Here is a 12726-nt window from a genome sequence, read left to right as displayed (position 1 = left end):
ATTGGGGACTTGTCGTTAAGTTGGCACTACCAGCAAAAGTAACTAAACGCACCAATAAGGTTATTGGAATTTATGACAGATCTCACTAATGTACAGTTCAATCATAAGTTTTAAGCAACCTTGAATTTGACAATCCATATCCAAAACATTTCGACTATATGTTAAAATTTAAGCAGCCCCTATTACGTGTCTATGTGACGGAAATTTTTTGAAATGATTTAATGTATTATGTTATTATTTTAGTGGGGGTTGTGGTGAATTTTGTTTGTATATAGCTGATTAGCTAATAAAGGACATATTATTTCATATATTATTATTATTTTGACTATAGAAATTCATATTTTTTCGACTGCTGCAGTTACTTTACTTTTTGTTGGAGTTAAGTTGGAGTTTTGTTAAGTTTTCGTCGTGATTTGAACTTTTATAAATCTTTTAAAAACTGCTGTACAATAAAAATGTTAAACATATTCTGTCGTTATAATTCTTAGGGTCAGTTTATACAGGTGTCCCAAAAAAAAAGACGAGTCCATAGCTCCCTTATTTATCGGAGGATTTTAATTATCATTATCTATACACCAAATTAAATGGTTGTTAATAGGCTACAAAATGGCCTAATAAATTTAAGTATAGCCCTATGGGCTTCAAGGGTAAACTGTCAAAATATTTTTTTTCGAATGGGATTACATACCTTTTATTAGTAATTCTGATAGAGATTTTAATTCTGAAAACAACAATGTATCACAAGTATAACTTCACATTAAAAAAATAACACTAACTTTTGAAACAAATGACGAGCACCAAGCGAAAAGCTATCAAAATGCACTGCGTTACAGTGTAATAACCAAATTAAGGTAGCTGGAAAAACAAATGACAAATAATAACATGTGGGATTGCGCAGATATGCCGCCAATGTTTAGCGCAAAATGGAATATATAGTCCATTTTTTTTTTTATTATAGTCCGATGAGTTTAGTCCGAATCAAGATGTCGACATGACCTGCGTCTGCTTTCGACATTTGAAGCAGTGCATGGTTCTACCAATATTTGAAAATTTATTTAGGCAACATGAGACAGATATTGTGTTTTTTCGTGCTTCCTTGGTTTTTCTGCAAATTCATTCCTCCGTTTTAATTTTGTCTTTCAAAAAACCGCTAACTAATAGGTCAGATATACAGGTGTCCCCAAAAAAAAAGACGAGTCCATAACTCCGTTATTTATCGGAAGGTTTTAATTATCTGTACATCAAATTAAATGGTTGTTAATAGGCTACGAAATGGCCTAATAAATTCAAGTATAGCCCTATGGGCTTCAAGGGTAAATTGTCAAAATATTTTTTTTAAATGGGAATACATATTTTTTTGTACTAATTCTGATAGAGATTAATATTCTGAAAACAAGAATGTATCACAAATATACACTTAAATACCAAAAATTCACAAAAAAAAAATGTAAAAAACGCTACTATCGTCTATAGTCCATTTTTTAATTATAGTCCGATGTATCAATTAAAAAGCAGAACAACTGTCATATTGCTATCTCTTTTCAACATAATCTAAACAAACTATTGGATTCTTGTACGTATTGTATTAAGCGTGTCCCACTATGCATCTCGCTTTAGCATGTGTGATTCGAGCAAGACACGAGTTGTACGTTTATTACATTAGCGACGTCAAATTTTTAGGTTACGTTTTAACCACATTATTTGTGATAATTTTGTTTAATTTTGCTTGAAATGTCCTCCGTATGATGCCAACGAAAAGCATGTGGACAGATTCATTTACAGAATTTGTAAATTGCAAAAATAATATTGGATTTGCTCGGACACTTGCAAGACTGGAAGTTACCTAACAGGTAAGGGGGTAAACTAATTCATGGAGAGTTGTTCTGTGTTCATGGCGTTGCCGAAACAAAATCTAGGAAGAAAGAAAGACAGTCTAAACGTGGTTGTTTTGTGCTGTTTTCAACAATTTTTAATACAGAGTGTCCTCAAAAAAGAAGACGAGTCCATAACTCCGTTATTTATCGGAAGATTTTAATTATCTGTACACCAAATTAAATGATTGTTAATAGGCTACAAAATGGCCTAATAAATTCAAGTATAGCCCCATGGACTTCAAGGGTAAACTGTCAAAAAAATATTTTTCAAATGGGATTACATATTTTTTTTTAGTAATTCTGATAGAGATTTTTATTCTGAAAACAACAGTGTATCACAAGTATACACTTAAATACCAAAAATTCACAAAAAAAAATGTAAAAAAACGCTACTATCGTCTATGTTCCATTTTGCGCTAAACATTGGGGGCATATCTGCGCAATCCCACATGTTATTATTTGTCATTTGTTTTTCCAGCTACCTTAATTTGGTTATTACATTGTAACGCAATGCATTTTGATAGCTTTTCGCTTGGTGGTCGTCATTTGTTTCAAAAGTTAGTGTTATTTTTTTTATGTGAAATTATACTTGTGACACATTGTTGTTTTTAGAATTAAAATCTCTATCAGAATTACTAAAAAAAAGTATGTAATCCCATTTGAAAAAAAATATTTTGACAGTTTAGTCTTGAATTTATTAACCCGTTTTGTAGCCTATTAAAAACCATTTAATTTGGTGTATAGATAATTAAAATCCTCTAATAAATAAGGGAGTTATGAACTCGTCTTTTTTTTTTTGGAGACACCCTGTATAAAAATAGTCATCAAATTAATTTGTAATCGAGTTATCCATGAATTCTAAATCGTATGTCGTTACTTGAACTCCACGCTCTAATAAACACAGCTTGAAACACCGGTTAGATCTCGACATATACATCGCAAAAGACATACGGATTGAAATCCATGGATAACTCAATTACAAATTATTTTGATCGCTCGATATTTGGAATATAAATAAAATTTTAAATTTTAGGAATTATGTAATATTTCAATTTATAATGTAATAAAGATCGCATTACATATTGAGTTTTACAACATAAGAATATGTAGATCGACCACGTTTTCCTAACTGTATAGGGTGATTCTGAAATTAGTTTGGAAAAAAAACCCGGTAATTGGTGATGAGAAGAAGTCATAGACAAAAAAAAATCTTTTTTTTTTCGTTTTCGATATACAAATTGAAAATTGTCGCCGACGCCGTTTAGGTCGAGGCAAGACAATCTTAAGGTCGTCATAGGATTTCGCAGCGAAGGTATACACAACATTTTGTGTGCAACAGAAAATTTGCAATTATAAAATGAATACGTAAAATTTCCTTCACTTCCAATAAAAATAAAGTCGGCTTACATGTCGCTATGTTGCTGTAGAAACGACATCAATAAAACAATTCATTTTGGAACAAATTCGTACCTTCCAAATAGTTGCACATAAATTAAAATAATTGACCGTGTTTACTCAACAACTTGCTCAGTTGCATACCTATGCCTACTGTGATTTTTTAAACATAACGAACTAAAAATGTCAAAAACTCATTTTTTTCAAATGGCACCCCGTATTTATTATTGCACTGGTCAAAAGCTTTTTTGACAAGCTTTTGAACAATATAAGGTTTGTATAGTCGAATCTGAAAATCTAGGGTGCTAACCTAAAATCGCTAAATTTGGTGCAATTTTTCCGTTAAAAAGACAATACAAAAATCTAGTAGGCCTAACAAAAGATAATCACACAATATGGTCACTCCATAAAGATGAATCAACCAACAAAACAGTGTTTAACAATTAAACATTTAATTATTTTAGTGATTTTTAGAGATTTTAAGATAGCACCCTAGATTTTCATATTCGACTATACAAACCCCATACCGTTGGAAAGCTTGTCAAAAAAGCTTTCGACCAGTGCAATAATAAATGCGGGGTGCCATTTGAAAAAAATGAGTTTTTTGTTCGACATTGTCAGAATTTGAGAATTTTCTCCTCTGTGAACGAATTTTGATAAATTTGACAACTTGTCAAAACGAAACGTCAAACTAATTTTAAACATTTTCAACGATTTGGGGCCTTTAAGGGGCTCGTCGAACAAAAAATCGTTGTATTCATCTCGTTCTTGTGTAAATTGGGCTTTGTTTGGCACTCGTGGACCTTTAAAACTCTCGTTTCACTCGTGTTTTAAACTGGCCCACTCATGCCAAAAAAGCCCAAATTACACACGAACTCGTTGAATAAACTACTATTTTGACATTTTTAGTTTGTTATATTTAAAAAATCACAGTAGGCACATGCGACTAAGCACGTTATTGAGTAAACACTTAACAGATGCGGCAAACATTCAGGAATCAATCACCGTCAATTATTTTAATTTATGTGCAACTGTTTCGAAGGTACGAATTTTGGAAGAGACCCTTGCAACTCGGAATTCTGGTAAAAAAAAAAGCGCCACTGATCAAAAACGATGGCAGATAAGTAAAAACGACCTGAGTAGATTTGATTCACAATTTAGCATAGAATCCAAAAATGAAATCAAACTGGGTAGGTTCCATTTAAAAAAACATAACTTTAGTGTTTTTATAATACTGGGACACCTGTATATATACCGCAATATTTTCCGAATATGCAGTAGAAGAAAAAGTTGATATCTTTAATAACAAACAAGTTACGGAGCTTTTTCGCAACTCTGGGACACCTGTATGTTATGCGATAGGTAATTGTTGTGGGGAGTGTATAAAACAAATAGTCAAAATCTTGTTTAATATTTAAAATAAACAAGATCAAAGCTGCACCTTTTGAGCCCCCATATCTTTAAATCTAAGAGGTATGGAATTTTGTTATTATTTTTTTCATTATCTTCTAACATGAGTTAACATTGCCCCATTGAGTTGTTCCGCGAATTTTGGGGCACCCAGTATTATGATACGAGTTAATAAGGAAACATTTAAAGCACGCAACGAGCTCCTTAAAGGCTCCAAATCGCTTAAAACCTTTAAAATTAGCTTGACGTTTCGTTTTGACAAGTTGTCACATTTATCAAAAGCCGTTCACATAGGAGAAAATTCTCAAATTCTGACAGTGTCGAACAAAATAGTATAGTATAGTATAGTATAGTATAAGTATAGAAATAGAACGAGTTTTATAAGGGTTGATTTGGCGCACGAGTTCCAGGTGTAGAAAACGACCCGTAGGGGAGTTTTGTATGGAACGAGTGCGCCAATGCCCTTATAAAACAAGTTTTTTTATGTTATTTTTTAGAATTTGCACCCTTGTTTTAATTTTTAAATAAAAAAATTAAATTTTCAAATTCTAGGAAATTTTGTATTAATTGCAAATTAAAGGTAACGGATGCAACTACATCTGCAACTGATGTTAAAAAGTAGAGTTTGAACATTAATATTGGAAGTTTTTTGGTGTAAATGACAATAATACACTGAAATATTGATAAAAATTTTCTTAGAGATCTATTAAACTACGAGTGTTTTAAGAGATAGCCATAAACGACTCCAAATTGAATACAACAATAGACCTATTAGAGACGCAGATTCTAAAATAGTATATTAAAGAACGAGTTTTATAAAGGTTAATTTGGCGCACGAGTCCCAAGTGTAGAAAACGACCCGTAGGGGAGTTTTGTATGGGACGAGTACGCCAATGCCCTTATAAAAGGAGTTTTTTATGTTATTTTTTAGAATTTGCACCCTTGTTTTAATTTTTAAATTTTCGTATCCCACCTCCACCCGGCGGCACGGCAATTTTGCCAGAGTACATACACTATTACGGATATTACTATCAAGTAATAGTGCAGTGCTTATCAACATAATTACCGGCGTCTCGCCTCCGCATTTTGACTTTGTTGTGTATTATGTTCTGTGTCAATGTTAAGGAACTTCTTCACGATGTGACATGAGTATAATAATATACCTTTTTGAATTTCAACAACCAATGTGCTATCTAAATCCAGAATTTTTAAATTTTTAAAAAGAGATCGCCGTACTATCCCCGTTGCTGAAATTACAAGTGGTAAAATCGAAATTTTAAAATTTAAATTTTCAAATTCTAAGGAATTTTGTATTAATTGGTAATTCAAAGTAACGGATGCAACTACATCTGCAACTGATGTTAAAAAGTAGAGTTTGAATATTAATATTGGAAGTTTTTTGGTGTAAATGACAATAATACACTGAAATATTGATTAAAATTTTCTTAGAGATCTATTAAACTACGAGTGCTTTAAGAGATAGCCATAAACGACTCCAAATTGAATACAATAATAGACCTATTAGAGACGCAGATTCTAAAAATTTCATTAAAGTACAGTGTACTTTTATAAAGCCATAAACGACTCCTACTGATTGACGTTTATAGACGTATTATAAACGCAAATTCTAAAAAGGCACTTATAAACGTGTATCATACGCTATATTTTATTATTCCTGGACTACAATCTGAAAATTATAACAAAAAAAGTAAATTGAAATACCTTTTCCGAAGTCCTCTGTGTTATTAAACGTTGATATAGAAACGGTCAAGTGTTGTTGTTTCGTTGCCATGTACCGGGTGAATGAAGTTTTACCGCCGGCACGATTAACCCTATTAAAAAATTAGTAAAAATTACGAAACTTTAGGGTTACATTCCCTTGATATAAGACTTCAAATGTGTGTAATCAATTTTCCCTTATCATAATAATTGAACATAGTGACAGTGGCAAGGTGACAAGTAAAAAAACACAACCTAACTTTTTATACCGGGTGATCAAGAAGGACTGTTTAAGTTGGCAGTACAATTAAGAAATTTTTTTAATTCGGTTATTTATAACACTGCAACCGGATATGTTTTGTTGGTTTATTTGACAAATATCTAATATAGGTATAGCATTAACAACGACAAGCCATCAACAACCGAAAGTTACTCCTGTTATACGATTTAAAATACTATTCAGTGTTACCAACTTAAACAGTCCTTCTTGATCACCCCGTAGATCAATCGTCAAGTCAAATCAAGTTGTAATCTGAGACACATACACTACACTACACAAATCTTTGAATTGTGAAACTGTCTAAGGTAGTACGGTTGGCTTAAAAAAAAACGGGAACTGTCAGAAAAAGTTCTGTCAGATTTTATTAAATTTTTATAGTTTGAAACGGCCTTTTAGAATTTAGGTTAAAAAACTGCACTTTTGTGTCAGAAATACTACTGTCAAACAGACAGAAATTGACATAAATTGACAAATTAAATTTTCAATTCACATTAGGTCAAATTTCATTTCCCGTTTTTTTTTGAAGGCAACTGTACTTTGTCCTATTTTATTTTTGTCAACGGCTGTACTATGCCGGCCAAAAATTTTTAGCCGTCATCATACTTTATTGTCATCATGATTACCTTCTTGATGATTATGAATGTTATTTTTTGAGTGGTAAATTTCAAAACTCGAAATTATTTTGTCATTTCTACTATACAGAACGTTTACCTCAGGTTATCTATGTACGACTGCTCTAATTTTGTTCATTCATGTCGGATTTTTGGAATGTCTGAGCTTTAAACAGTTTAAATTGATTGTCAAAATGACAAGAATTGAAAATGGGGTTACGGTTTCCAAAGGTTTATTTACAATGTATGAGAATGTCAAGATAGTGATGGCTAAAATTTTTTGGACGCCATAGTACTACTGATTAAATGCCTTTTGTTTTAATACATTTTACATGGAGAATATGCTATACAAAACATTTTTCGTTTCAGATGTGATGCAGGGAGTGGTTGCTGCAGTAAAGGATTCATCTGCAAGGTAGCGAAAAAAGAAACACTTAACGCAACAGTGTTTGTAAAAAATCAAGATAAATATGTAAAAAGATTTTTTGAAATAACAAATCACACAGAATGTTCTTGTCAAAGTCTCAGTGATATTCCAAAATAATCAACAAGTAATATTATGCTTTAAGCAAGTTAAGTTACCGAAAATGATAGGAGAAAGAAACTATGTGTAACGTGATAAAATATGATGTGATTAGTATTAACTAACGTTAATGTGGAAAAACAGTGCCTTTGTCATATCAGTAATTGTTAGCCAATTGTTAACAACGAAGTGTACACCTCTTCATATTTTAATAGCAATAATATTTAATGTCCCCTTGCTATGCTGCAATGCTATTTTTAACTCCGCAGATATGTTATAATATGTTTACTTTCCAAGTAAATAAATGTATAGAGATTGTAACGATGGTCCCATATTTTTTGGGGTTTGATGTTAATTTTATAGAATGTATAATTGATCGTTTTCATCAAAATGAAACTGAAATAATTCTTTACATTAGAAAAATGTACGACAATATTAGTAATTGTAAATACAGAGTCATTATAAATGATTGTCCCATCGCAGTTGACGTTGAAAACCCACACAAATTTTGAATGTGCCCTCAGCCTCGCAACGTTAGACAAACTAGAAGACAGATTTCCACTAGCGCCAGGAGCGCCACCTATCGGCGATACGAGTCTCACTTATGTTATAGGCACGGCTTCCTAGATTAATAAGAGTCGAAGCCTCTAAAGGCCCATACACAATGGCGTTAACGTTACGTCGATGTTAAAACGTTAATGTTAACGTTAGATCTAGAAATTCAAAATTACATGTATTTCATTGTGGACCGTTCACAATGACGTTATGATGAAAATTAATGTTGCATGATATTGTTAGCGTTATAACGTTAGTTCTAGAAATGTTCTGGATTCTTAACGTTACATTCTAACATTAGCCAACGGAAATAATTTATAAAAGGTACTGAAATACATGTAATTAGATCCAACGTTAACATTCTCGTTTTAACATCGACGTAACGTTAACGCCATTGTGAAAGGGCTGTAATACGGCTGGTCGAGTTCCTTGAACTGTCTGTTCCTTCAAAAGCCAAAAGTATAGTAGCGCCCTCTACCAAAAAACGAATATTTTTTAAATTTACTGGCTTTCACTATTGCAAAATGTAAGATTAATCACAAAAAAATAAACAATATTATATTATAACATAATTACATAAACATTTTTGTTTTATAATACAAAAATTTCCGATAATATTGCGGAATCTGGAAAAGTGCCCCGAATGCTTGCAGCGTTTCCACGTTGAATGGCAAGGGAAATCCTCTCGAAAAGGAATTTCTTTGATTTTGAATCGCCTGATTCCGCGATAAGTCGGTTTCCGATGACATTAATGAAATCGATGGCTTCTTTGCACCAAGGGCCTAAGGTTTCAAATGCTAAACCTTTAAACACGTAGTTTGACGAAATGATTGAACTATATTTGCTATGTTTGCGTTTGCAAGCCATTTCAGCGGCAAAACCTGAGACTTCAGATGATTTCAATACGTAACTGTCTAAATTAAATTAATGAAAAATCGTATTAATGTTTTTTTTTCTATCAATAATCTACTCTTTGAAGTAGTGTATGTAACATACAAATTACGATTCTTTTTAAAATGAGATTTGTACGCGGTTAAGCAGCAAAATACACAAATGTATAGTGGCGCCCTCTCAGGAACAGAAAAAATGCTTGCAACTGATGAACTCGACCAGCCGTATTAGAGGCTTCGACTCTTATTAATCTAGGAAGCCGTGGTTATAGGATTGCGGTACATTCAACTACGTGACCAACGCCTACTGCGATGGGACGATCATCTATAATGACCTCGTATAAGCAAAAAACTTTAGTACTAATTTACTGTTAGCCCTCTGCTCATGGAGTTATTAGCAGTCACACTTGGAAATTTGCTTCGATTGTATGGTAATACATATCTACATAATTCAACAAGTCAAATAAATATTTAGCTAGAGTGATTTTTCGAACTTGAGTATAGTTAGAAAGTAACAAGGATTGTCATTAATATCATTTTTGATAATAATAATAATTTAAAAAGTATTCGTCTAATTGTAAAACCAAATTCAAATTAGGATTTTTTGTTTGATATTCAACTTAGATGCGAGTCACATAAATATTATGCGCGATTTTTAATACACCCAGTATAAATCTGTTTTTAAATATTTGTGATTTAAAACAAAATTAGAATTATGTACATGTAATGTAGAAATAAATCAAAAAGTATTTATTCGGATCACAGTGAAATAATAGTCAGTATTACAAAATTTTATCTACTCGTAATATCTACGACCGTTGGCGGCTTGTAATATTTTATAATAAATTGATCAGAATACACGGTGTCCCAGAACTCGCGCCCCAGAGAAAACAGACAAATGCCGACGAAAATCTCGATTCTAAAAATGCAAACGAAGAACAATTAATGGCTTGCATAAGAGAGTTGTGAGACATCTAAGATCCACCAATTCCAGAAAGGGAACTCTGAGGTGTTAATGTGAATAAAATCGGTTGCTAAGTTTATAAATTGTCACAATTAAATAATGTCAGAATGACATGTCAGCTAAAGTGTCAACATCAACATGTTAGGTTAAGGCAGATGTCATTCAAGATGTCACATTCGCCATCGATCACATGAATCTATGTATTTTTATTTTTTTAAATAAAACAACAAATGGCGGTTCTGAAAACAACCTTGTTTATTCTAATGCACGAGAGCTTATCGTACAAAACAGGAAGAAAAGGTATAACACAAGCAAAAAGGGATTATGAAACGAAAAAAAATACAATCAGAGGAAGTGCTCAAAGTGGCGACCATTCATTTGCAAGCATAACCGTGCCAGTCGCAAAAGATTCAGTTTAGAATTCGTAACCATTTCAGGAGTAATTGTGGCAAAAGCTTCCTGAAGGTAACTCCTGAATTGTTCTCCTGTTCAAATAAGGCAATAGAACCGCACAGGCCAGTGTGGTGGACCACCACAACTTATCAATCCTACCTAAAGAGGGAAGTTAGCTGACATGCAAACTAATTTCTATTGAAGACATACCACACGATTCCCTAATAGGCCAAGCCACAGATTTATATAAAATCGTTGCTGAAATGCTCTTGAAAATAGAGCATGTGGATTTACTTCATTTCCACATTCTCCGTAAATTATCAACATTTCCACATAATCCGCTGCAAAATACATGATGAAAGAGCACAGTTGACCACGACGGCCGTACTAAAGTGATTTGAATGAAATTTTGACACAGACGTTTCTCAAAAGTTTCATAGCCGGTCAGTTTATTGAAAACGCAATAAAATATGCAACCTAGCAACAATTACGGAAAATAGACCTGGATGGCTTAAAATGCTTTGATTGGTCGAATTAAACTGTTCTTTTCTTGAATACCGTTCAAGATAGAAAAATTTTTCATTGGAATTATTTATTTGTCCTTTTATGAAGATTTCTACTTTTTTCTCTGGGGCGCGAGTTCTGGGACACCGTGTATAAAGAGGTAAAAATTCAATTAGACATAATTGGGTTGAGTTGTAACATTCTAAATGATTGATGAACTACTACTTAAGCAGCTGTATGTTTTTAAAAATTTACTAAAATATGTCTTGTTTATTTTGTACAAACTGAAATTTAATAATATGAAAAAAGTGACTTACATATTTTAAAATAATCGTTTACTTCTACTGCAACCATTATCATGATTAAAATGATAAATACTTGTAAATCTAAAACAAACATCAGCAAAAAAATTGTGGAAAGATACTACCTATAACTTTTCACGTAAACACTTGAACTTTAGTTAAGTGAGAAAAAATTTATGGAAACTAATTAACATGCATGTGGGAAACTTTAATGATTAATTTTTTTGAAATGACCAAAAAAAATTCCGAAAATGTTTGTTGTTACCATGAGAACTGTACCCAACGCAATCGTGCTATTGGATGTTTATCCTAGGCGTGCAATTTTCAAAAAAATTTAGGTATACCTACCATAATGTATGTGTTTACTCTTGTAGAACGTAATTTAACATTCCAAATGTAAAACATTTTAAAATTGAAAATTAGACTAAATAGCTGTATTTTGCAATTGTGATAAAAAGAAAAATGTACTGCTTAACTGTATTTTTTTATCGTTTGTATATCATCTTTGTATTATTATTATTTTGATAAATAAAGAGATGTGCGTATAAATCATACTTAAATATTGTTTAATAAAAATCCTCGTCACTTAACAATGATAATTAAACATAAGCAACATCAAAAATAAGTCTAAGTACGGTGTAGCTTTTTGAACGAAGTGTGACTTGACAGTTCGTTACATTTGAAAAAAAAAAAGTTCGGGGTGGTGGCGCACTTCCGGGAGCATATAAACAAAAACCATATTCGCCAAAATGTGGACAAAGAAAAACAATAAATAACCTGTTTCGCGATTTTTTACAAAAATCACCTCTATTCAAGTTACGAATTTTATTCCAGTTACAGTTTCCATGTTGTATAAAAAGAACGTTTTTTGATATTTGACACTTTGACAGATTTGTCCCTAAAACACAACTTACACCACTCGTTGTTGTAAAATGTACACTAGGGAATGAACGGAGAGTGATCACCCCCAAATAATACAGGGTTATTATAAATGATTGTTCCATCGCAGTTGGCGTTGAAAACCCACACAAATTTTGAATATGCCGCCAGCCTCGCAACGTTAGACAAACTGCAGTGTGGAAACTACTTATGGAATAAATTCAGTAATTTCAAAACTAATGACATTTGTCGAAAACGCTAAAACAGGTCAATTTTTATTTCTCATAATGCTTATTTTAAGTTGCTTTACTTGTTCATGATGTCATTCATTTTTGAGCTATGACGTCAAAATTTTTTAACTTCTCTTTCTGATAGACCTTTCTACTATCTAAACGATGAATGAAAAAAAATTAGTAACTTACATAAC

General features: G+C 32.3%; 1 protein-coding gene and 1 long non-coding RNA gene across 5 annotated transcripts in view; one reads left to right on the top strand and one right to left on the bottom strand.

Annotated features, from left to right (window-relative positions):
• Positions 1-6523, bottom strand: part of LOC138136836 (uncharacterized) — a 73558-nt gene extending 67035 nt beyond the window's left edge. The window contains exon 1 of the long non-coding RNA XR_011161451.1: positions 6402-6523. This is a non-coding gene — a long non-coding RNA (uncharacterized lncRNA). The remainder of the gene's footprint in view (positions 1-6401) is intronic.
• LOC138136804 (uncharacterized) overlaps positions 1-12726 on the top strand; it is a 50998-nt gene that overhangs the window by 6156 nt on the left and 32116 nt on the right. Inside the window, exons 2-3 of one of the 4 annotated variants that reach the window (XR_011161441.1) lie at positions 7659-8425; positions 9530-11974. Coding sequence is in view for 1 of the 4 variants with exons in the window: in XM_069056115.1 (XP_068912216.1) it covers positions 7659-7704 (46 nt within the window). In the remaining 3 variants the exon portion in view is untranslated. Of the gene's footprint in view, positions 1-1469; positions 1851-6595; positions 6984-7658; positions 11975-12726 lie in introns of those variants that run through there. The other 3 variants (XR_011161442.1, XR_011161443.1, XM_069056115.1) reach the window with 3 other exon arrangements.

Source organism: Tenebrio molitor, chromosome 1 (genome assembly GCF_963966145.1).
Source record: "Tenebrio molitor chromosome 1, icTenMoli1.1, whole genome shotgun sequence".
NCBI lineage: Eukaryota > Metazoa > Arthropoda > Insecta > Coleoptera > Tenebrionidae > Tenebrio > Tenebrio molitor.
The sequence above is the reverse complement of the archived record's forward strand: the minus strand, read 5'-3'. Positions and strand labels throughout refer to the sequence as shown.